Genomic DNA, 24,920 nt, shown 5'->3' with positions numbered 1-24,920 from the left:
GTAGCCAGAGAATTGCTGGATCAGTGTCTCTCAAAACAGCAAAACACTCTAATTTCAAAAGGCAGTATTAAATCAGAAGCACATTAAGTTCTCTACAAAAGCCCATTCTGAATCACAAATAAACAACACTGCTGCCCAGAAACTGTCTAACCTACGCCTATGCTAAGGCAGGGCTAGTTTAGACTTTGTTGATCCTAAATGTTTACCCAACCATCTTGAAAGACAGTACGTGACAGGGCTTGGAGTTTCTAAAATAATTTTTCAGGTAGTTCAAAGTCTCCTACCATTAAGTCTTCCAATGGCAGACTCACATTTCCCATCTAATTAAGCCTTAGTGACAAAAATAACTGAATCCAATCTTCTTTCCAGCTGCCTTCAACCTGACAAAAAAAACTTTGCAACCCTCTTCAGGTGTTCTCTAACAGACCAACTCCATTACTTTAATATTCCCACTTAGTCAGTGGCGATAAGCAGAAGTGTAAATTTAAAAAGCACGACCTATCCAATTCCCAATTTGTGCATTTCTTGAAGTGTCATCACTGTACTGGATATGACTCCAGAGAACTCCTCAACAGCACCAAGGAGACCAGTATAATTATCTGAGGCCCTGTGTATTACACTGTAATAGGGAACAGGACTTTCAAGTGGCACATGGAAAAACTGTTTCAAAACACAGGCTTCCCTGCAGCATTACTGTTTAGCAATGTTATCCTCTGCTACCCTGAGTCTGGCTGGGATGGAATAAATTCTCTTCATAGAGGAGAGAATGGTGCCACATGGTGCCATGTTTAAAGCTATGACCAAGCCAGTGCTCACAACACAGTAACATCTAGCTATTTCTAAGCAGATCATACACAGCATCAAGGGTTTCTCTCTTTCTCTCTCTGACCTGCTCTGCCACCCAGCAAATACACTGTGGGTGGGCAACAGGCAGGGAGGGAACAAAACTGGGACAGCAGACACGAACTGACCTCGGGGATACTCCACACCATACATGTGCCATGCTCAGCAGTAAAACTGGGGGACAGTGCTCCAGGGTTGCCATGGCTCAGGGACTGGCAGTGCACTGGCGGGCTGGTAGTGACTGCTTCTGCATCACTTTCCCCCACCCTCATTTACTCTTTGACCTGCTTTTACCTCAACTCCTGAGTTTTCTCACTTCTGCCTAATTGTTTCCCCTATCCAACTGGGGCAGAATGAGCAAGTGGCTGTATGGTGCTTAGCTGCCTACTGGGATTCATCTACATCTGCTTAAGTAGTTGTACACTTAATTTTCCTTCCCAAAAATAATGTTATTTAGCAAAGTCTTCATCAACTTTTGGCATTTCTCCAGTTCAAAGCAGCATTTTGTATTCTGATTCCCTACATTAAAAGTTTTCATTTCTGGAGTTTATTAACATCCAGGAGTACGCTGGTGTTCAGTAGGATATAACTGCCCGTGTCTTCTCTGTACAACTCCAGCTACTGAATTGTTTCTAAATTTCCCATGTTAAGTGCTTTTTATGAGTTCTGTGAGGCAATTGCTGTATTTCAAGAATGTTTTAACTATTAACTACTGCACAGCATATTTCTTCAAGTCCAACTGCTTTAGCACATACCTGTCCTGACTTTTCTAATTTATTTACTTATTTATTTTTCAGTTCACTCAGGCATGTGCTCTTTAGCCTTAAGTTCAAATTAGACTATATATCTGGCAGCTATCTGAAGAAACCAAGGCACTGGATTTTTAGTCTCTCCACTTTGATCTATCTTATCTTCTTCACTATGTACTGCACCTATAATTTCATTCACTTTTATATCAAGCATCTCACTCAAGTGCCTCAAGCGCTACTATTCAAAACTGGTCTATAAATAACACCACCATGTGAAATCATCTGAAATAGTGGACAGGACAATACAGCATGTAGCACAAAGGGAGAAGTACCCAACTGAGTACATGGCTGATCTCTTTATTACCACCAAGGGAAAAAGATTGCAAAACCTATGCACTGCATAAATCTACTTTCTGTATTAGGATACTTGTGAATTCAGTACACCGTGAAAATAATACTTTCAAAACTACAGACCAAGGCCATAGGTAAGTGCCTGTGCTACACCATTTCCTTCAAGACACTCCACAGGAATGCCTGAGTGTTTAACTCAGTACAGGTTGGTAATGTCTTCAAACTGACTTTAACAAATCAGTGAAAAGAAGCAGGAATTCTAACAGGGTCTCAGTGTAGACTGTGCTTGTGAGAGTCATCTAGCAAGTTACTACCCAAAACTCTCCAGTGTAGAATTGTGCCAGCATGCATCAACAAGACCAAAGCAAACTGGGCTAGGTAAGATTACCCCAAACAGACTGCATCAGATATGGCTGCCTGTGGAAATTACTTAACTAGATTCAATAACCAATATGATTCCTTTGAGTAATACATTCCAAGCAGCTGACATGCATCCAGTTTCCTTGTATTACTACAACAGAACAGGTTTCACGCAATCAGCTATAATATATAGATGGCAGTTTGACTGGATTTCCCATTATGTAAAAATAGCCCAAATTCAGTCTGAGTACATCAATTCACAAACAAGGTAGAGTTTCTTTTACACTGTGTAGAATTAACACGTCAGTAACTAAAATCGTGGAGTATTCTCAAATAGTTTAACTCTGTACCTAATTTATAATGTTTCCCACATAACCAAAATATCATTATGAAAAAATATGTTGAGCTCTATGTTCTCTGTAAATTTCAACAGCACTGACACTTCAAGTGAGACTGAAAATACCCAACCACTGAAAGTCAAATGTAAAACCTGCAGGTCTGGCCTAATCTCTCTTTCCTCTCTTCTGTCTGAGGACAAGAATAAGGGTTTTAATACTTTTAATTCCTAGAAAAAGCAACATGAGTAAGAAACCCAAATTTTAAGCTACATATTATGCACTCTCCCAGGTAACAAAGCAAAGGAGCACTCACCTGCTTTTCTGCGTGATCTGCAGGCCAGCCTTGAACATGCTTTATAAGGTTCTCATTGAAGTGTGCTGCTAGCGTAGGTGTTAATGAACATGTGGGTCGTACAGATGTATTCTGTGGTGCAGGTGTTGAGTTTGATGCACTACTGCTAGAGGTATGATTTGGACCTGGTGATGGACTTCTTTGACTACTAGAAGAAAGAATTAAAAAAGGAAGTGAGCATTTAAAAACATATGTGAACCTATAGAGAAATGAACACTGAAAATTCATTGCCTCCAGGCACAAAAATACATAAAGTGTTCAAACCACAAGTAAATACTTCTGGTAGACCAAACCGGCGTCACCTTTTACAAACCTCTAAATTTAATTGGAACTGAATATTACAATATAACAGGAGGATTCTGTTGTTTGGTAAGGTTTTGTGTTGCTCTGGTTTTTAACTCTGAGAGCTGTTCAAGAGATGTAAGCTGTGCCGAAATGGTGCTGCATAGAAAAGATACATATGTTCTTCCTTCGAACAGCTGCAAACCTAAGATTTTCAATCACGATGTATCAGATGGGAGGCAAACATGTTTTTATTCAAAAGAGGTTTGCCAGAATAATAATTAAGAACAATGTCTGATGTCCTGATCTGAAAATACAGCCATATGGGATTTGAGGAGTTTACTACTCATGTCAAATCACAATCTACATGTGATATTGCACATATTTACTGAATGCACTCAGGAGAACAGAAGTATCACAGGAGCAGTGCGTTTGTAGCCACCAAACCTGACTGCTTTACTGGAACATACTCAGCATAACAGTGATGGTACCTCAGTTAAATGTTCTCTGGCACTATATGCACTGAGAAATAGTAGCACTAATTGTGTAAGTGCTTCTCCCACTGGCAGAAGCTTTTCAACACAAGCCATAATTTCAGTCTATTTCTAAAAACTTTGTATCACTTGCAGGCAAGAAGAAAGTATTATGAAGGACAAACAAATTTTAAAGGACTTCTGATTCATCACCAAACCTGTCGGTCCCTTTGAAGACTGAAAACATCCTTCCATAATGCAACCAGCTCTCTAGTCCAATGCCGAGACACTTACCCTAATCAACTCACACTTGCAAACAATGACAGCATTAAGAATTACAGCCAACAAATTGGATGTCAGACTGGACCTGCTGGAACAAAGCCAGAGTCACCAAGCCGACAAGAGGGAAGAAGCACTTCTATGAAGAAGGCAATTCCTCCCATCTTTTCAGAGCTTATGAGATTCACAGCATCTGGAGCACTGTGTAGTGGGAAGCCTAAAAACCAGACAAGAATTAAACTGCTATAGCAAAGGAATGTGGCAGAGGACCACATAGGTGACTAAGGGGCTGAAGAACATGCTATATCAGAAGAAGCTTAAAGTTTATTCAGTCTGGAAAACAGAAGACTGAGGGGAAGGGGATGGAGGGATCTTTTTGCAGATTTTTACTACTTTTGGGGAGAACAGACTCTTTTCAGAGATGCACAGTAACACAAGAGGCAGAGACAAGCTGTAACAAGGGAAATTCTGATTAGACATGAGAAAAAAAGAATCACCACAGGGGCAGTCAAACATCAGAAGAACATATTCTGAGCTATCAAAAAAAAAAATCCCCTAACTAATGCCCTTAGCAATTCAAACTTGTCAGTCCTACTCTAAGTTAGGACCAAAGCAGACTGCAGCTAGAATTCCGTTCCAAAGTAAATTACTGTAAGCTTCAATGTATTCATTTATCATCAACATAGTGATGGTGCAGAAACAGGCTACTTTTATTAATTAAGCAGAATTCAGGCATAACCATATTTACTCCTTAGTTCTACTAGAATTAAATTTCCCTCTATGATTTGCCTCCTCTTGTCAGCCTGTCTTCTCCTACTCCTACTTCATTAATAAAAATCACTCTAACACATCAGAAATTTTACAAGAAAATAAATAAACAAAATCTGTGGGGTTCTCAAAAATGAAGCTGTATCTTAATTATGACAAAAACATACTGTCACAAAATATCCTAGGAACTGATGTGTTAGCAGCAGGGGGAGCTATGAATGCAGCAATGACTGTTCCAAACTACCACAGGCTTCACTAAAGGGAAATACTTGCCGTAGCTGAGTTAAAGACTGACTATGCCACAAGTAACAGAATGCCTCCAGAGAGGCAAAAATACCTGTATCAAGGGTATTAAAACATGATGGCTGTGAAATATACTACTACAAACGTCAGAATTTTACAGCCTACAAAAAATGCAATTAAATATCTCCCTTCACAGCACTTTCCCAAGGTAAAGGAAAATTTTTCTCAGTCCTTTCTGAAAACAGAGAGAAACTACCAACCTGATGAAACTATTAGTTATGGAAGCACTAATTTAGTTTCATATTTAAAGCAGCCATAATTGACTGTGTGTCTTTGCAATATTCTCTAACAGACAGACTCTCTGTATGCCTGTATTGTGTTAATTTCCCAACTTAAATGGCTGAAATGTCCACTTCTTGAAAGTTAACAATAGCTACAGAGGTTTTCTCAGAGTTTCCACCCCAATAAGTCAAAAATAATTTTACTTCCGTTTACTTAAAACTTTCAATGAGACAAGGAAATGCAGCTGTGATGAACTTCTGCTCAATTAATCAGTATTTAAGCTGGAGAAAAATGCAACCTTAATTCACAGAGCTAAAAAGATTTTGGATCATCTGTCCACAGTTCAGCTTGCTAAATTGTTGTTCACTTCTATAAAAGTAAAAATTGCTCCCAAGAGCAATTCCCAATCCAACCGACTACTCTCACCTACAAAGGAATCATCTGTTCCATATCAATTCAGACATACTGCCTGGACATGGCAAAGCTTTTGCAGGTAAATAAATCAATATCTGAACTGGTCCACTTTCATTCAACTCCACTGCACTCAACAGAAGAAAATACCAGTCACACAGGTTTTTCCAAGCCACCTATTCCTTAATCTTTCACTTGTTGCAAACGAGACACTTCCAAAGCAAACTGAAATTGCATGAACTCACAATGCACAATACAGCCGAGTAAAACATGTATTAATTTCAGAGACACAAGACACATTGGCCTCAGTATCTTATACCCTGGCCTGCACACTGCCTCCTGTCCCTCAGCCACAGAACGTGCTACCTGCACAATGCCCCTGTTTCAGCAGTGCTGGGGCAAACTCAACCTCCTCCACCAAGACAATGATGTTAAATGGAGCAATGGTCTGCAGAGGGACAGCAGATCCCTAAACTCACTGTAGATAAGGGTCATGCTGGAGTCATGTAACCCAAAGGAAGAGTGAGGTATGCACTAACAGGCCAAATGCCCACCAGTATCAGCTCACACAGACTCTAAGCCGTGGTAAAGGTTTCCAAGAATAAGACCATGTTTCTTAAGAAGATTTCCTGTGCAGAGAGGGTGATGAGCAAATAATAAAAGGGTCTGTGACTGAGAGCTGTCCCCCAAAACCTCACCACTCCTCATAAAAAAGCTTAACTTGCTGCAAAGTGTAACCTCATGTTTGGTACTGTAATTCAGAAAGATTTAAATAGCACCATTCATAATTACTAGTGACTGAAGCTGGACACTTTGCCTTTATTCTCCTAAAAGAGATAAATGAGTTATAGGCTTGTAATCCAACAAAGCTTAGAATCAAGTGTCTGTAAAATAGCCTACATTAAAAACTCAAAACTTCTGACTTGCTTGTGTCTGTACCCTCAAACTGGTCAATACTCCAGGGTCTCCAGTAAAGCCAGCTTCTGGGACAGGACTGCCAAGCACACAACAGATAACCCAGTCCCTCAAAACACACATCTCTTCTCCCCAGAAAAACAGCCAATACAACCCCCACCCCCCCAAAAAAAAACCAACCAAAAACACCAAACAAAAACAAACAAACAATCAAAAAAACCCCAAACAAAAGTTCCCTTTGTTATTAGTCCCAGAAGGGCAGATAAAAGAATCTCACTATTTTATGATCTGGAAAGCACCACCACCACCACCATATGTAGCTTCAGATATGCTGACAATGCAAGAGTACTGGGGTTTGGTTTTTTGTTTGTTTTTTTAATAACATACCACACCATACACCTTATTCAATCACTCTAAAAATCCAGCTACTAAAAACTGCAGATTTACAGAATCTCTAAAAAAGTAAACTTCTTCCTACCACAGTTCTATACCATCACTCCATCACTGATCTGACATGACTCATGGCACATCTTTGGTTACAGCCCCGGAACAGTATGACAAAACGCAGAGAGCATCTGACACTACGAAGACTCCATCTTCTCAAAAAAAAATTTCAAAGATACAGATTCTAAACCCAACTTGTAAATCAATGGTTAAATGTTGGTATCATGCAACATCTTGCAACAATAAGTTGCAATGTTGACAAAAAAGTCTGGCCAAGGAAAGGTATTTTTGGAACTTACTTAATTTTAATGTTTTTCATTAGAGCAGCAAAATCACCTGACAAACCAAAAAATCATGCTAATTTCAGAATCAAATTACACTACAGCAAGACACTACAAACATCTAACACAAGTATCACAGATTCTGTAACTGCACAGAGACAGAAACTTAAAACTCTGAAATCACAATCCAAGGAATCACTTAAAAAACTGACACCAGAGTGACAGTACACAACTATGAGTTCCATTTTGATTCTGTGGGAATGGTCTAATGACTACCCCCAAAAATGGACAATCTACCACATTAAATATGTAACAAAGGTACTTAGCTGCATCATCTCAGTAGCAGCAGTTAAATATAACAGCAGTTCAATAAACTGGCCAAAGAGAGTCCACCAACTGCAACATATACAACACACATTGAATTCAGATAAAAACTAATGACAGAAGAGAGAAGCATTTCAATATACCTTGAACGCTGAAGACTTCGTGGAGAGGCAGGTTCATGACCCGCCTGCTTGTCAGCTATTACTGGCTGCTGAGGTGCTGCCTGGGAAGCTGGTCCTTGTTTAACACCTGGAGTAGCAACCTGGAAAGTTCAAAGCTTCATTAGAATTCCTCCACAGTAAAGAGCAAGTCTAAGAAACAGAGAAAACCAAGGATATTACAGCTGCAACACCTGTAGGGCTTTTTTAATACAAGGCCTTTTGCTGACACAATTTCTATTATCTTCACAAAACATTATTTAAAAAAAAAAAATCTAGTTCCACAGCTCTGAAGGGGTTATTAAAAGACATAACAGAAGCAAATTTAGACCCATGTGACTTGTCAAAATATTGCAAGCTTATATTATCTTTGACTCTATCTTCCATCTGAGCACTGAGCTCATTTTCAATCACAGAAGAGTTGTTCATCACCCAAATAAAATCTGCATGTACAAACTTAAGAGTTCCCTACTCGAAAATACATTACACAGTGTCAAGAACATAATTACATCACAAGCATATTAAAAACATCCCTATTGAAAATGGAAAAGAAAATCTAAAGCATATTTATCAGTTTGCTGCTCCGTTTTCTCTAAGTTCTAAACTCACAAGTGACTACAAAAATAGCCATTCAGTACCTTCCTGCTTTTGCTTTGTAGTACACATTCAGTGCAAGGTATTAAGATACCGGCAGTAAGATAGTCTTTTCTGTGAATTTCTGAACTACATCAGCATGAGAAGTTTGAGAATCTAGAAATGTCTAATTTACAGCAAATGAAGCTCAAGATACTTCATCTCACCCACTGCTTTGCATACGTCATACTTCAATTTTGAAGCACGTACAAGAGATTGAACTTCAAAATTTATCCTCCACTTCGCAAAATCAAGCTAACAACATTGAGAAGAAAGGGAGAGAGCAAAGAAAAAATGGCTTCTACGGACCCATAAAGGCAAAAATACTAAATTGTCCAGTCTCTCTGGCATTTGCTGACTTCACATTAGTGAAGATTACTAACTAGTGGTCTCCTGAACCTCCAGAAATTCTCTACTTCAGAAACAGACTTCTATGAAACAAACCACAGATGGTAAAATAAACTCAAGACATAACTTGATTCATTTAAATATGTAGGGTGGGGGGGAGGGGGTGTCTTAATGTAAATTCAAACGCTTAAATGTCTAAGAGGAAAAGTCACCTTTTAAAATTATCATTAAAATTAAAATGTGTTCTTTCTGGTTTTTAGATTAATAGGCATATACTAAAGAAGTCTGAGTAGCACATGAGAAGTCCATGGTAGTAAAAGGGAAAAGTAAGATAATTTTAAGATCAATCTGCTGTTGAAATAAACAGAACTATATAGTTCAGGAGGATAAAAGAGAAGCAGCTCATAAACTGATTTATGAGAACAGACTACACAAGTACCTTTATGAAATGTATGACATGAAGAACTTTGCTATTAATGCCTGCATTTTGCCCAGTGTGTGAGCAGACATTAAATCATCAAGGCTGTTCAAACAGAACAATTCCGAAAGAGAAGCCCATCAGCAATAAAGGAATCATGCAGCAGGTCCAAACTGGTAAAGTAACCAGTTTCTTGGCCAGTAAAAATAACAAAAAAAAAAAAAAAAAAAAAAGAAAAAAAAAAGAAGAAAAAAAGGACCATAAAGAAAAAGTGGGATTTGAAAAATAAATTAAACACAAAATCTTCCAATTACTCCATGCTTTCCAAGTGTTTCAAAGACTGTAAATATATATACCAGAAACAGAAAAATAGTAAGGGCTAAATAAATTAAAAAAAAACCAGCCAACCAGACAACCAACCAACCAAGCAATCAACCACCCAAAAGTAATGTTCTCACTGAGCTTGACAAGTCTGTGTAAAGTGCTTTACACAACTACTTTGCAGAAATTCAGAGCAGTTTCTGACCACACAATACAGGCACAGCAAAAAAGCAAAGGGTGACCTAGGCTCCTGGAGAGACTGACACCTGAGCTGCCACATGCCCACAGCACCCCCACAAGCAGCAACAGCAGCTTCAGTCTGAAAGCAATGCTGACATGTTCAAGCAGACCTAAGGAACGGTACTGTGCCAATGGCACTACTGTAGTCCCACAGCCAGCTCAAATCCCTGTGCATGTGGCACTGGGCTCTTCTGGCACAGGGCCACTTCAGCTTTGTGTGCTCTAAGCCCATGTGCTCTAAAACCAAGTGTGTCCTGGCACAGCACCACATCTTGATTAGGCATAATTTACCTCAAACTGGACAACTGGACAAGCTAGCCTGATTCACATATCCAATGGGCTGGTAAAACAGACATGCTCACACTGGAGCTATCACCACCTAAGTTCCCATCTCATGGAAGTGAGTTACACAAATACAAAAACTGTCAAGATAGTTCCTTTTTTTATTGAACTGGCAAAGTATCTGCTGCAGAAAAAAAAATCTGTCACTTCTGGGACTAACAATCAATCTCTGGGTTGCAGAGATCAGAAAAGATCTACTTCCAGTTATCGACAGTACATAACTTAAGAAGTCTCTTTTTCTTATCTCAGGATTTGGAAGTACCAAATATCTCAACCGTGGTATTTGCTAATTTTATTACCTGCCACCTAGCTATGGGATGTGAACACAGATTGAGGATGAAACCCAGGGTCAGAAACCAAGGCAACAACCAGTACTGGTACACACATGAAGCTTTGCAATTCATTGTATCACTGTCAATCAAAAGAAACTGGGAGAATCACTTGGTTTTCTTTGTACTCATGAAAAAAATCTGATGAAAGAAAATAAGGCATTTTGAATATAATGAGGAATGCAATGTGTTCTCCTGAAAAGTATTCCTCAAAGGCATCCAAGACATCAGAGGTTCGCTTGTGAGCAGAAAATTGAGAAAACGACACCTCATCTAAGCAGGAGTGGTGATAGAGAAGACAGATTTTGAGAAGGTGGGGGTGTCACACCCCAAAGTCTACAGTTAGGCTTCTCAGGAAGAACCTCAGGAGCTTTTATTAGCTTCAATTTACATTTCCTAGACACTGATCCATTGGAGGAATTCTGAATGAACAGAGGTGAGGGGGCAGGAAGGGAAAGGGATATTATGTTATTGATCTGTAAACACCTGGAACATTTCTAAACAAAATCTGAGACTACTTCAAGTTAATTTCCCCAAGAAGTTCCCTCCCATTCTAAACATCTTCTATTGGGCAAGTCTAAATAATTGTATCAGTTGTCGCCATTGAAGTATGCTTTTGTTTCTATTTAAATATGCTAGGATACCAATGCCTTGGTAAAATCTCCAGACAATATCTGAGGCCAGCATTAAGAATTTCCTCAAGGAAAGTAAACTAGATTTCATGCTGGAGCTGCACTGCCAAAATACAGTCAAGTAGTTGCTTCCAGTTGCTTGTTTCTATTGGGAAAGATAACATACATATTTTATTATCCTACATACAACTGTTAGCACATGGATACATAGGAACAATATTTAATATATAAAGGAGCTTACCTTCTGCTGGGATGATACTGGTGGCGTAGTCATCAAAGGTTTAAGTGGAACAGTGTTAGTCTGCGGCGTGCTTATCCTTGGAGACACATATGATCTTGGTGATGAGGCATCAGATGTTAAAGACATTGGAGACTGATTAGATGGCTGAGCTGTAAAGGAAAAAAAATGCTTTTAATAAAACCATGTACAACCATAAATGCAAATTAGATTTTCTTTTGGTACCCTGGAGTATGCTATATTAGATGATATACAAACAGGCTCACTGTGAACAATTAGAACAATCTAATGTTCACAACAATCCTAGCTAAGGAATTGTATTTCCTCCAAGCTCCCCACTTCTAAAATTTCAGGGGAGGGGAAAGAGAAGAAGCTATAAGGAAACGTGGATGTGGAGACTAAATCATATGCGACTCCTATTTTAGAGTGTTCAACTTGATTTAACCAAAAGAAAGCATGAACACTTTATATAGAAACCTATTAATCCATTCTAGGCATATACTAACAGCTCCCCACCAACGGTTAAAAATTACCATTAGCACTGCTTACCTACTCAGTAAGATGACTGCATTTATTGTTTTGGTTTAAGTTTCTACACTTAATTTTTAAAGTTTTTTTAATAAGCTACAAGCCAGAACATTTTGGAAATACCTGAAAGAGTATCTTGCCTGGAAGATGAAAAAAAGTCCCCACTAGACAGAGGAAACTTTCTTTTAAGAATTTAAAGCCTCCCCCAAGAATCACAGTTGCACAGTACTACAAGATGTGTGTTGAAGTAAGGAGGAGTTGTGTTTTATACTGTTAAGTAACACCTAATCCAGAAGTTTCACATTACTCACGTAGAATTTCTTAACATACAAAGAAAATCCCAAAAGGTGAGACAGAGAAGCATGTTTACTTAGTAGTGCATCAGGTTCCTGCCCCTTAATAACAATTTTTTATCCTATCTTTGGAAAAAGAAGTAATTCCACATTCTCCATACTGTGTGGCCAAAGGTATGACAAGACACAGATTCCACAACAGTATCAGCCTTTTAAAAATGTTGTGTAACAAATTTATGTAAGTGAAAAAAAAAAAAACAAAAATGCTGAATACCTTGCGTAGACAGTTGTGCAGCTTGAGAAATTAGGGAGGTGATATTGAAAGCAGATGGTCCAGCAGTAAGAATTTTATGGAGTATAGACTGCAGAGAGGCTTGTGTCACAGCTGCTGTTAGAACTGAAAACAAACATTCTGTTTTACTGACAATTCTAGAACACCACTTTAAACTGTTGAAACTGGCTAATTACATTTAAGGTACATTTTCTTTCAGATTTATTTCCCGTATCTACTGTGGCCAAAGATCCACCTGAACTGTTCTTCAGTTACTTGATTTCAAGTTGACTTGGAATGTCTAGCAAGTCCTTTCTTTAGTAGCTTTAACTTTAAGACATACATTCAACAAAAATTCTTTTAAAAAATAACATCAAGTCTTCTGGTTGACCGCATGGATTAGTAATAACTCTTGTAAACAGCAAGAGAAAATTTGTTCCATTTGCTACTGAAGTAAGCAGAATGTGTGTGAAGATTTTTTCATACTACAATAATTTTTTAAAAAAGCAAAAAGCAGAATCACTTCAACTAACTAAAAGAGATGGGGGGCAGACTTTATGTTCAAGAGGAAGACAAATCTCTTTCAGGTTATAAATCTGTGTTTCTTATTACTAATAAAAAAACCCTTATCTGTTCTGGGTTTAGCTGTCCCATGTCATCCCCCGACCAGTAAAAAAACCAATAGGAAGAGCATCTTGCAGTATGAAATGACAAAACCCTGAACTTTGAGCTGCTGAACTAGCCTTTCCAAAAAGGTCTACAGGCTCTGTGGGATACTTCCTGAACATACCTTCCAGCCATGCAAACTCCTGAAAAAACTGACTGACCAGCACAAGCACAGAGTAACTCTGACTCGTGCGCAAAGTAAGGGCAGCCCTGCTATGCAAGGTGAAGTCATTCTGCCCACGTGGACACAGCCAGGCTCTCATGCCATAAGAACAATTCTAAACACTCTTGTTCCAAGATACACACAGCTGCTGCTCATATGCCAAGAAAAAATTACTAGAAATTTCACTGGGCAGCTTTTTAATAAAATACAATTGGAGTTGAGTAGACTTTTCATTTTTCAACACAACCATAGCACTTCTTTTTTTACTCCAACCTAGTGCACTAGAGTTTTAAAGACTTTTCCTGCACAGGAAAACGAAACCAGTGACCTACTCACTTATTAGTACTGAATGAAGACAGAATATTTGCTATTAGAAGGAAGCAATTGACCACTTTTTCTGATGAATAATTGCAAGGTATAGAATACTTTGTAAGCATTTTCCCTTACTTGATTTGCACTTTCAGAAAGTTAAAGACAATTAAATCTCAGCACTCCATGCAAATGTTTTATTTCCTATTAAAATCAGTGATCCTTGCCCAAGAAGCAAACAAATCCTATACCACTTTATCAGTAACCTGTCACATGCAGACACATTAGATAAAACTGCATTCAAAATACATCAACTCTACCTGCTCTTGCAACCTAAGGCACTACAGGTAAGTGATAAACAGACTACTAACCTAAGCCAATGTAACAAAAATCTAAGGGATACACTGATTAAATGTATAAAATTTCACTGGCTAACAAAGTCACTGATACACTACCTGTATTCAGACAGGCTTTCTTTGTTATGCTAAAGAAAAAAGTTGTTAGGCAACAAGATTTAAGAACCCCTAGAAGTTTCACTATTTGCAACACGTGTTAATAGAACAGCAGCGCAAACTACAGAAAACAAAGAACAGCGCGCGACACAAAAGAACAAAGAGCTCTAACGAAATTTTGTGCAACAGACAAATGCTGATATAGTGATTAAGTCACCAGTTTCAATTACACTGCTCATGTACATCAACATTTATTAATTTGAAAACCTTAAATGTTGAGAAGGTTTAACGGAAAAAAAAAACCCACAAAAATCTCCACTTTACCTAGGGGTTCATTTATTCACTTTTCAGTTAAAATAAGGCTTTCATTTACTACAGCCTGGTATGCAATAATACACTAATGTATGTAAATGAGAGATTACATGAACTTTAAAGAAACCTTACCTTCATTGATTTTGGATATATCTACGCTAGAATTATTAAGCTGCAAGGTGGCTTGCAGAGCAGGCAGCAGCTGTCGAAGGAGATTTGGGTCCTGAAGTAATGGAGGAATTGGTGATTGTGGGATAGGTGAAACAGGAACTGTAGGAGCAGATGAAGCAGGCGCAGAAGTTGGATTCAGTCCAGAAGCAGAAGATGTAGAAGGAGTTGTGCAAGAATGGGATACAGACTTGTCCACAGATGCAGACTCTGAACAGGAGACAGACAGTATTTTTCATTTTCCCCAATACAACCTGACAACTCACTAGTACAATACTCAAATTCAGAAGATCAAATGCCTAACTACCATTTTAAGAAAAAAACTCATAACATTAACAGAGCAAAAATTGAAGATAGCAGATTTCTAATGCAATTTACGCTACTGAACCTAATATTTATTATGAGCACACAAACACAACTTTTCCACTTCAAGATACTGGATGAAAAGCAGCCAGTATTAAAAATGGGACTTTTTTCCTTAACTTTTACGGCAAATGTGGGCCAAAAATAACTTACTGATCACCTACACTACTCATATTGTACATTTTTACTTATGATCTCAATCTTTCTTTAGAAAATACACTACAAACAAAAACCTTATAGCCCATGGATTTTGCATACAGGCTACTGTGTCAAATTTGATGGGAGATATAAGCCATGCTTCATTTATGAAGAGACCAGTGCAAGAAGCCACAAATATAAGTCTATTGTACAAAATCCAGCTACATTGGTGAGGATTTAGAAATTATAATGAACTGTACTAGAAATGTAAAACAGTGTTGTTAACATCCCCACAGCAGAATGGAAAAATATCTAAAAAATTGTCTGCCCATAATTAATTTTTAACTTGTCAGCTTCTTCTGAAGCATTAAGACCTACATCCTTTATTTTAGGAAATATTACCACTTACTCTCCAGAGAAACAGATAGTACTTAAATACAATTATATTATACAGCAATTTGTTCTGATTCAGTTAATTAATTTTAAGTATGACTTCCATTTAACAGAAAGTTGGTCCTCCATTCTAATATGGTGAGAAATCTCTGCAATGGAAGTATTTCAACTTACTATAGGTGTACCACCAGTCACTTCAAATATCCTTCCTTTAAGAAGCCTGGATCACCATATTTCAATCTGAGCTCCCCACCCCCTTCTCACGTCCTTGTTAAACCCTCAGAGGCCCCTGCCCACAAATTCAGTCAAGACTAACACATCTATAGCACCAAAGAAGTTGGATGCAGAGCATAAAGCTATGGATCCAAGACCTCATGCAGGATGTTTGCCCACAGTAATGAAGATCCAGATTTTAAACCCACCTCAAACTGGGCAGAGACGGTCAACCTAGATATTCTACATTTCAGGCCGAAGTCCCAAAGTTTTTCCCAAAAGTAGGGAAAATGGGCTGGGAAGTTCTTTTACTTTAAGGGCATGCTTGGTTTTTTTAGTTGGAAAAATGGTCAAAGTAAGATGATGCTGACTTTATTAGTAAAGAAGTGATATGGTCTGGTTTATTACAGAAGAATAAAATGTCACAGAATTCCTAACAGCTTTTGTATTCCAATAACCTTAACTGCAACTTCTAAGAATAATTTGGAGAAGAACCCTAAAAAAAAAAAACCAAAAAGTTACGGAAGTAGCGATGTGTAAATCTTTTCACTAAGATTTCTAATCTCACTGGGAAGAGGATTTCTGCTTCCATGCTGTTACAGTATAAATAGCTTATAAAGGTCACAAATACTCCAGAAAACTTTTTCCAGACAAGTAGCTGAGTAATCTGAACCAGAAAAAAAATCTGCTGAAGAATTTGAAAGCTTGCAAGGATGCAACAGCCAGGACACAGAGACGTATTTTGAAGTTTCAGGCGAAGTTCTGAAAAAGATGTGCCCCTATCTAGTTACAATCTCCTCAGGGTTGGTAGCAGTGTATCTGTGAAGGGACCTGGTCATTTGGCCAGGAGCTTTGGTAAGAACAATTTAAAAAGGGATTACAGAGGTTGAAGATAGGAAAAAAAGAAAACCTGTTACAAAGTTTCTGCAGGGTTTTCAGTAACATGTGAACTTGGACAGCTGATTAGGTATTAGTTACCATGAAACGTTAAGTCATTAGTAAAAGTTTTTGTTATGAAGTATTGCATCCTGTGTTGTGGTGTTCAAAGTAAACATTAAGACAACTTCAGGTCAAGACATATCCAACAAACAAGAATCTTATCATACTAAACAAAAACATGTGGAGTTGAAATTGAACTTGGATCTGCCACAGTCCAAATAAGATCAAGATACAATGGCAGACAAAAGCAAGGGAAATAAGCACAATGGAGCACGTTAGTACTTATATGTACAAGCCTGCAACCTACAGTTTTGAGAACCTTACCAGAAAAACAACCATTAAAAATCCCAAAACACCCTCATTTCAAAATGAAAAAATACTGCAACTGCCAGCACTAATTTTAAAACATATTTAATGCATTTAGGCTTGTTTTCACAGTTAAATATTAAGTTTTTTTAAGTAGAGAAGCAACTCACTACTGTATTATTTATTCATGTCAGCAAATACCTGATCCTCAAATCACCATACCAAACAGCTGGAAGTGCTTTTCACCCATGCTGCAGTTCTGAACAGTAAATACACCGAATCAAAGGCAAACTCAAGCTAACAATGCAGTTAAAATAAACCTTATACCCACCCAGTCCTGAGTATTCACTTATTTCTTGAATAACAGAACTCAAAACATGTCACTCAAAAGCCCAAATTCCATGAAGACTGTAAAACTACTGTAGTTTGCATTTTTATGCTCTAAAAATGCACACTGAATTGCACTGACACAATACAGTCAAGTTATTTCTTTCAGACAATATGGAGACACTATTTCACATAGCTGTATTACTGCAGGTCTTTTAAGTATAAGTTAAAATGTATCTGTGAAAGGTATTTTCGTACAATCACCCTATCAAACCTAGAGAAAGGATACAAAGCAAGCATAACACCAAATGCTAACATTCAAAAATTCGGAGATGTTTAGCAACTCAAAAACAAACCACTAAATGTTATAAAAAAATACATCTCTATGATTATGACTACCTCCATGTACATCACATTAGAACTGTTACTTAACATCATAGAGGATGCAGAATAAAATGACTGCTCAGAGCAACACTGCATTACACAAATTAATTTATTATTAATGAAATTTAAACTATAAACCTGTTTCTGCCAAAAAAAAAAAAAAAAACCAACCCAAAACAAACCTGTAAAAATATCAGTAGAAATTCAAGTATTTCTTGTCTGTATTAAGAAGCTGTGCTGGTTCTAGCCAGGATAAGATTAATTTCTGGAGTGGCCAGGAGGGGTTGGATTATTCTATACCACTTCACTACCAAGAGCAGGGGTAAGGAAGCTGTTTTCCAGTCAGTGTAGCGTGAATTGTCTCTCTTGTACACCCTTTTATTAATATTGTTGCTGTTAGTGTTCATTTCTTATTTCATTGCTGATTCCAATATATTTTTGTTATCTCAACCTGCAATCTTCCTTTTGTGCCTCCAATTCTCCTCTCTAGCCTGTCACAGGGGAGAGGGAGGAAGCAGTGAATGAACAGGAACACCAATCATAAACCTCAATAGCTTTATTTGGCACCCAAAGGGTTGAGATAATCAGATCCTGACCAGAGTGGTTTGAAACAAATTTGATTTAAGCATTTGTTGTACTGGGCAGGGAGTCAACTGCCACGGTGTTGTTTGGGCTGTTCACATGGCTGTGCACCTAACCCTGTATATTATTCCTGTATACACCCTGTGTGCCCACCTCAGTATTTTTTCATAGCAGAGAGTGGGATAAGGATTGCTGTGTTGCTGTATTGTGGGAGACCAGCTTATGGCATGTGGGGGACAATGAGGGCAATTTGGGATGTGTGCTCAGTAATGCTCTTTTACCCTTCCTTTGGGGCCTACCTCTGGGAGTCCATTAAATTGGTCAGGGGCAGGTAATTTTCCCCAGCTTTTTATGCCCTTGGTCACTTTCAGGCCTATTAAACCAGCTTTTGAGAATTTTGGATTTCCTTTGGTTGTTGAAAAAGCATGGTCTTGCTGCTATGTCTCTCAAGTAGAGTCTGTTTAGGGTCAGTGTGGCCCACACCATGTTTAGAATCCAGAGAGAGATTTCTAAGGAGGTTTGCTCTGCGGGTGGATTGTCATGAGTGGCATGGAATGTCAGAGAAACTGGGCCAGTTTTGGGGGAAATTCTCTGCTTCAATGGTTTGGAAGTTCCCCACTGAACAACTACAGGATCCTGATAAAGCTACTGTATATTTTCAAGGAGGATGGTATGACATCTCCAGAGGGGAGGAAATCACTGAAGTGTGTTAGGCACTGGCCATTCTTTACCAGACATAGTTCAATATTAGACAGTCCCTCAGGGAGAACAGGAGGAAAACAAACAAACAGGCACTGAGACCACTCAAACAGCAGCTGAACCATAGGATGAATCTGTGCCACTAGCAGTTGCCCTATGCATAAAAAGAAATCCAGTATCAAATCAGTTCAGTTGGTGAGGGATGAAGAGGAAGTAGAACCCTCGCAACAACAGGAAGAGGAAGGGCCAAAGATAATTACTCAATCCCTGTCCCTGAGTGAGTTGTGAGATACGAACTCCTGAACTCCAGTCAAATGAACTCCTAGTGATCTAGCTGCTCCAATGCTGGGGTATCATGGCCCATGATATGAAATTAGATGATAGTGAAGCCAAGCAACTGGGATCCCTGCCGTGGGACATGGGATTAAATAGGGAATTGGGAAGAAGACAAACTCTCAGCCTTTGGAGGTGACTCATGTCATGCAGGAGGGAAGGTATTGTCTCAAGGACAATCTGTAGCACACCCCAGCAGGTAGAATGCTATGGAAAAAAGGTATCCAGTACATGAATCAGATGTGATGGAGGTAATGTACAGAGATTCAAATAACAATGAGTCTCTTGTAGATTCAGCTTAGGTCCAGTGCACACAATCCATGCGGCAGAAGTTTGAACAGAGCATGCCACCGTCAAACACCAACTCACTGGTATTCATGTCCAGAGAAGGAGAAACAAACAGTACTTCATGTGACTACGCAACATCAGCAATATGAAGATCATCTTGACCGACAACTCAGCTGTGGAGACGGTCCAAGACTTTGGACAGACTTGAAAAAGTCAGTGAAGAAGTGTGTGTCTGCCAGTACAGACCAAAGTCTCTGCTATTGGGAGCAAGCACTACCCTGCTCGACAGAGAAGACACAAACAAGGGAACCTGTGTTTCTTCTGTGAGCAAAACAGAGGACATGAGGAAGTGGGATGGAAGATCCACCTCTGCCCTGGCAGTATGGGCATGTGAGCCGAATGTTTGTAAAAACAACAACAATGGGAAATTCTTCATGGACAAATGCCAGTCCAGTTTTCAGTGGGCAAGTCCTCAGACAGAAGAGGTGATGTTACTTCTGATCCTCTAGAAGGGACCTCCAGTTCATATTTACAAGGAGTGAGCAATGAGAACTATGACCAGGACTAAAGGGGCCCTGTCCCCAGCCAGATGGGGAAAAGGGACAATCAGATCTATTGGCCCAATGGATCCTGTAACTGGATCCAATGGCCTGGCACATCAGACCCACAAGAGTATAAGGCTTTAGTTGACACCAGCACACAATGTTACCCTGATGCCATCAAGATACGTACAGGCAGAAACTGTCTGGATTTCTGGGGTAACAGGGGCATCCCAACAGCCGATTGTACTGGAAGCTAAGTGAATCTGACTGGGAATGAATAAATGGCAAAATTACCCCACTGCGACTGACCCAGAAGCACCATGCGTCCATAGCACAGATTACTTCAAGAGAGGGTATTTCAAGGACCCAACAGGGCATTGTTGGGCATTTGGGACAGATGCTCTAGAGACAGAGGAAATTAGACAGCTGAAATACCTTGCCTGGTCTGTCAGAGGACCCTTCTGGCTCTGGGATTGCTGAGAAATGAAGAACAACAGGCACCCAATTACCACTACAACAGTCACTGTCGACAATACCACACCAACAGGGACTCTGTGACCCCCATCCATAAAATAACTTGTGAGCTGGAGAGCTAGGGAATGTCAGCAAGGCTCACTCATACTTGAATAGGCCATATCATCAGTGTGTAACTTCAATGGAGACTGGAGACTGACAGTGGACTAACGTGGCCTGAATCAAGTCACACCAACACTGAGTGCTCCTGTGACAGACGTGCTTGAACTTCAGTATGAACTGGAGTCCAAGGCAGGGAGGTCATGCCACCGCTGACATTGCCAATACATATTTCTCCATTCCTCTGGCAGGAGAGTGCAGGCCACAATTTGCTTTCACTTGAGGAGCATGAGGTACACTTGGAACCGACTGTCCCAAGGGTACAAACTCAGCTCCACCATTTGCCACAGACTGATCCAGAATGTACTGGTAAAGGGTGAGGCTCCAGACCACTTGTAGTACATTGATAACATCACTGTATGGGGGAAAACAGCAGAGGACATTTACTAGAAAAAGAAGAAGATCATTGAAATCCTCCAGAAGGCAAATTTTGCCATAAAGCAAAGTAGGGTCAAAGGACCTGTCCAGGAAATTCAGTTTTTAGGAGTAAAATGGCAAGATGGACATCATTTAGAGTCCAATGGATGCAGTCAACAAAATAGCAGCTATGTCCCCAACAACAATCAAATAGTAAGCACAAGCTTTCCTTGGTGCTGTGGGTTTTTGGAGAATGCATACTCCAGATCACAGACAGGTAGTCAGGCCTCTCTATCATGTGACATGGAAGAACAATTTTAAGTTGGGTCCAGAACAAGAAACTTTTAAACAAAAGAGGATCATGCAGTCACCCTTAGGCCGGTCAAGACAGAAGATGTGAAAAATGCTCCACACTGCAGTCAGGAAGAATGGCCCTTCCTGAAGTGTCTGGTAAAAAGTACCTGGGGAGATGCAAGGACAAATCCTGGAGTTCTGAAGACAGGTTACAAAAGAGTTGAGGCCTGCGACGTCCCAACTGAAAAGAAGAAACTGGAAACTTATGAAGAGGTTCAAGCTGCTTCAGAAGTGATCGGCACTGAAGTACAAGTACTCCTGGCATCCTGACTGTCACTGCTGGGCTGGATGCGCAAAGGAGAAATCCCTTCCACACCTGATGCCACTGATGCTACGTGGAGCAATTGGGTCATGATGGTTACACAGCAAACTCAAACAGGAAACCCCAATCATCCTTGGATCTTGGAAGTCATCACTAACTGGCCCAAAGATGGAAATTTCAAACTGTCATCATCAGAGGAGGAGAAGGTGACGTGCTGAAGAAACCATATAATCAGCTACTACCAAATGAAAAGTGATAGTCTAATGGTTCCTGCTGTATTGTAGGGACACAAAGAAAATGGAAAACTGCCAGACTCCTATGAGGCAAGCCCCAGAAGCTATTGAGGGACAAGGTGGATCAAGTCAGGTTGTACAGCTGAAAGCCATCCAGGTACCTTTAGATATCACTAAATGAGACAAAATGGCCAACACTCTCTACGTCTATAATGAGTCATGGAAAGTCGCAAGTGCCCTGTAGGGGTGGCTACACTGATGGAAAAAGACCAACTGGCACTGGAGAGGGAAAACCATCTGGGCTGCTGTACAATGGCAAGACATAATTGCTTGGGTAGGGAAGTCGACTGTAAAAATCTGTGTCATGCAGATGCTCTCTGTACCTGAGAGTTTGGCTACTGAAGAACACTGCAACAACAGAGGGGTGGACCAAGCCACCAAGCTTCAAGTATCTCAGATACATCAATTGGCAAGTTAAGGGTGAATTATTTATTTCTGGCTCAGTGGGCTCTTGGCACCTCACATCATCAGGAAAGAGATGCAACATACAGACAGGCTCACAACTGAGGGCTGGACTTCACCATGGACAGTATCTCACAGGCTACCCACACTGCAATCAAGCAGACCAAGTGGGTAAAGCTCTTGTTGTACAGTGGACCACGGTGAAAAGTACAGGGAAGCCTGGCAAATTGATTGTATCACGCTTCCACAAATCCACCACAGCAAGCTCTACATGCTTACAATGATAGGAACAAACACTAGATGGCTGGAGACATACCCTGTGCCTCATGCCACTGCCTGGAACACCACCTCAGGTGCTGGAAAGCAAGTCCTGTAGTGGCATGGTACCCTGAAAGAACTGTATCAGTCAATGGGACTCATTTTTAAAAGCAGCCTCATACACACCTGGGCCACAGTATTGAGTGGGTATATAATACTCCCTTATCACACACCACCCTACGGGAAAACTGATCTGCACAACAGACTGCTAAAAACTACATTGAAAGCAGTAAGTGGTAGGGCTTTCAAACACCGGGGGATAAATCCAGCCAAGGCCACCTAGTTAGTTAACACCAGAAGCTCCACTAAGCGAGAAAGCCCTGTCCAAACAAAACTTCCATGTACCACAGAAAGGGATTACGTCCCTGTAGGGCACACGAAGAATGTGTTAGGGAAGACAGTTTGGATTAGTCCTCCCTCAAGCAAAGGCAAAACCCACCCACAGGGTAGGCAAACCCATCCATGTTTTCCTCAAGAACCTGTGTGCACCTGATGGGTAATGCCGAGGGACAGGGAAACAGTATGTGTACCTCAAGGGAATTAGATTCTACTGCGAGAACAGTCAGCAATTTGAACACCGGATGCTGAATGCCATGTCACTGTATGCTATAACTACCGTGGACAGTGAGTATGGACTGCTTCAGATATATCAGAATCTCCTGATTGGTATATCTTGCAATTAGCTGGGAGCACACCAGCTGGAAGGTGTAGGATCTGGGCATGATGTAGGTGGTATAGAATAAGGGATGGATAACGTCCTGGATCTTTTTATTATAACAGGGCTAATTTCTGCAGCAGCCAGGAAGAGCAGTTATTTTGTACCACCTCACTTCACTGCCAGGGCTGGGGAAGGGAGTCTTTCTCCAACCAGAAAAGGTGGCAGCAGCTCCCATATCGTGGCTCCCCTGTGGTGAGCTTTTGTTCGCAAGTGAATTTTTCACCTCTCTCATACACCCTTCTAATAATATTGTTGCTTTTACTGTTCATTCCTTATTTCATTGCTGTTTCCAGTAAATTGTTCATCTCAACCCATGATCTTTACCTCTTCTCCACAAAGGGAAACTCCTCTGTGATGGAAACTCACATGTTAAAAACAGAGACTACAAATTAGTTGTATATAATCACAACTTTCTTTAGTTTAATTTAAACCCGTCTATCTTACTTCATGGCTCACACAGGATATAAAATCCTAGAATTGCTGGCAACAAAACAAAGCCTCCAAATATTTTCACATCCAATTCTGAATAATGTAACTACGAAGTTTAAAACCTCATTTAATTTATGATGCTGCACAGAGCCTGCAAGTTTCGCCTTTTGAAGTTAATTTAACTAGGCAGAACTCCTCAAGATGAAGCATTTGTCTGACAAAAACCCTCAGATATCACTCACTGGGGTGTATGGATTTCCCCTGCTTTTTCCACAAAGAGAAGCAGAAACTCCTCACTCCCTTCTTTTCTTCCCTAATTCCCTTTTTCTGAGAGACTGTTTCATTGTTTATTCTGCCACAGAATTAAGTTTACTTTCCAACATTTAAACACTGTTTTTTAGTTTATCAGAGTTTTAAAAAATGCCTATTAATAACACAATCCTGTGGTTATTAAGTGCACTTGAAGCCCGCAAACATCATGAAACACAGTCAAAATGAACATAGCATGCTGAGAAAAGTTAAACATCTCCACAAATTTAAATCCTGCAGTTTTACAATTCTGATACACTGATCCCTACACCTGTGTCAACATCAATTCATGGTCCTTGACAAATAATCTACACTATTATTGCAGAATAAGGATCTGGATTACAAGGCAGTCATTCATAAACCTAACCTGAATCAGACTAATTTTGAAATGACAACTGGAATTCTCCCAACACAAAATACAAATTAATCCACATTTTATAAAAATTTTTTGGTAACAACTCAAGACTTTTGCAGGCTTTACAGCACAGACTATGGCTAAAGAAGTGGAATAGGGCAAGGCTGCAGTTTCTTCATTGTCAACATCAATTTCAAAACAAATGCTGTGCAAATGACTCTAACCTAACCTAAAACTTCAGCTTTTATCATGGAAGTCCCAAGGAAAGCTTTTCAAATAATAAAAAAATTAAATAAAAACTAAAACTAGAACATAGCATGCTGTGATCTCTTCAAGTTGTAAGAACTTAATTAAATAAAATTTGTTTTATCTCTTCCTCTGAATAACTAAAAAAAAAAAAAAGAAAATTAGATAATTTTAAAAATTACTTTTTGTGATTTTAAAAATACGACTTTGCACCAATTTTT

General features: G+C 39.5%; 1 protein-coding gene across 2 annotated transcripts in view; it reads right to left on the bottom strand.

Annotated features, from left to right (window-relative positions):
• Positions 1-24,920, bottom strand: part of WAC (WW domain containing adaptor with coiled-coil) — a 56,253-nt gene that overhangs the window by 3,984 nt on the left and 27,349 nt on the right. Inside the window, exons 8-12 of one of the 2 annotated variants that reach the window (XM_084222639.1) lie at positions 14,481-14,726; positions 12,450-12,572; positions 11,358-11,506; positions 7,839-7,957; positions 2,955-3,141 (exon numbers count right to left, since the gene is read on the bottom strand). In XM_084222639.1, coding sequence (XP_084078765.1) covers positions 2,955-3,141; positions 7,839-7,957; positions 11,358-11,506; positions 12,450-12,572; positions 14,481-14,726 — 824 coding nt within the window. The remainder of the gene's footprint in view (positions 1-2,954; positions 3,142-7,838; positions 7,958-11,357; positions 11,507-12,449; positions 12,573-14,480; positions 14,727-24,920) is intronic. The other variant, XM_084222640.1, reaches the window with a different exon arrangement.

Source organism: Fringilla coelebs (genome assembly GCF_963513975.1).
Source record: "Fringilla coelebs genome assembly, chromosome: 1".
Classification (NCBI taxonomy): Eukaryota; Metazoa; Chordata; class Aves; order Passeriformes; family Fringillidae; genus Fringilla; species Fringilla coelebs.
Note: the sequence above shows the minus strand (reverse complement) of the source record. Positions and strands in the feature narration are given on the sequence as shown.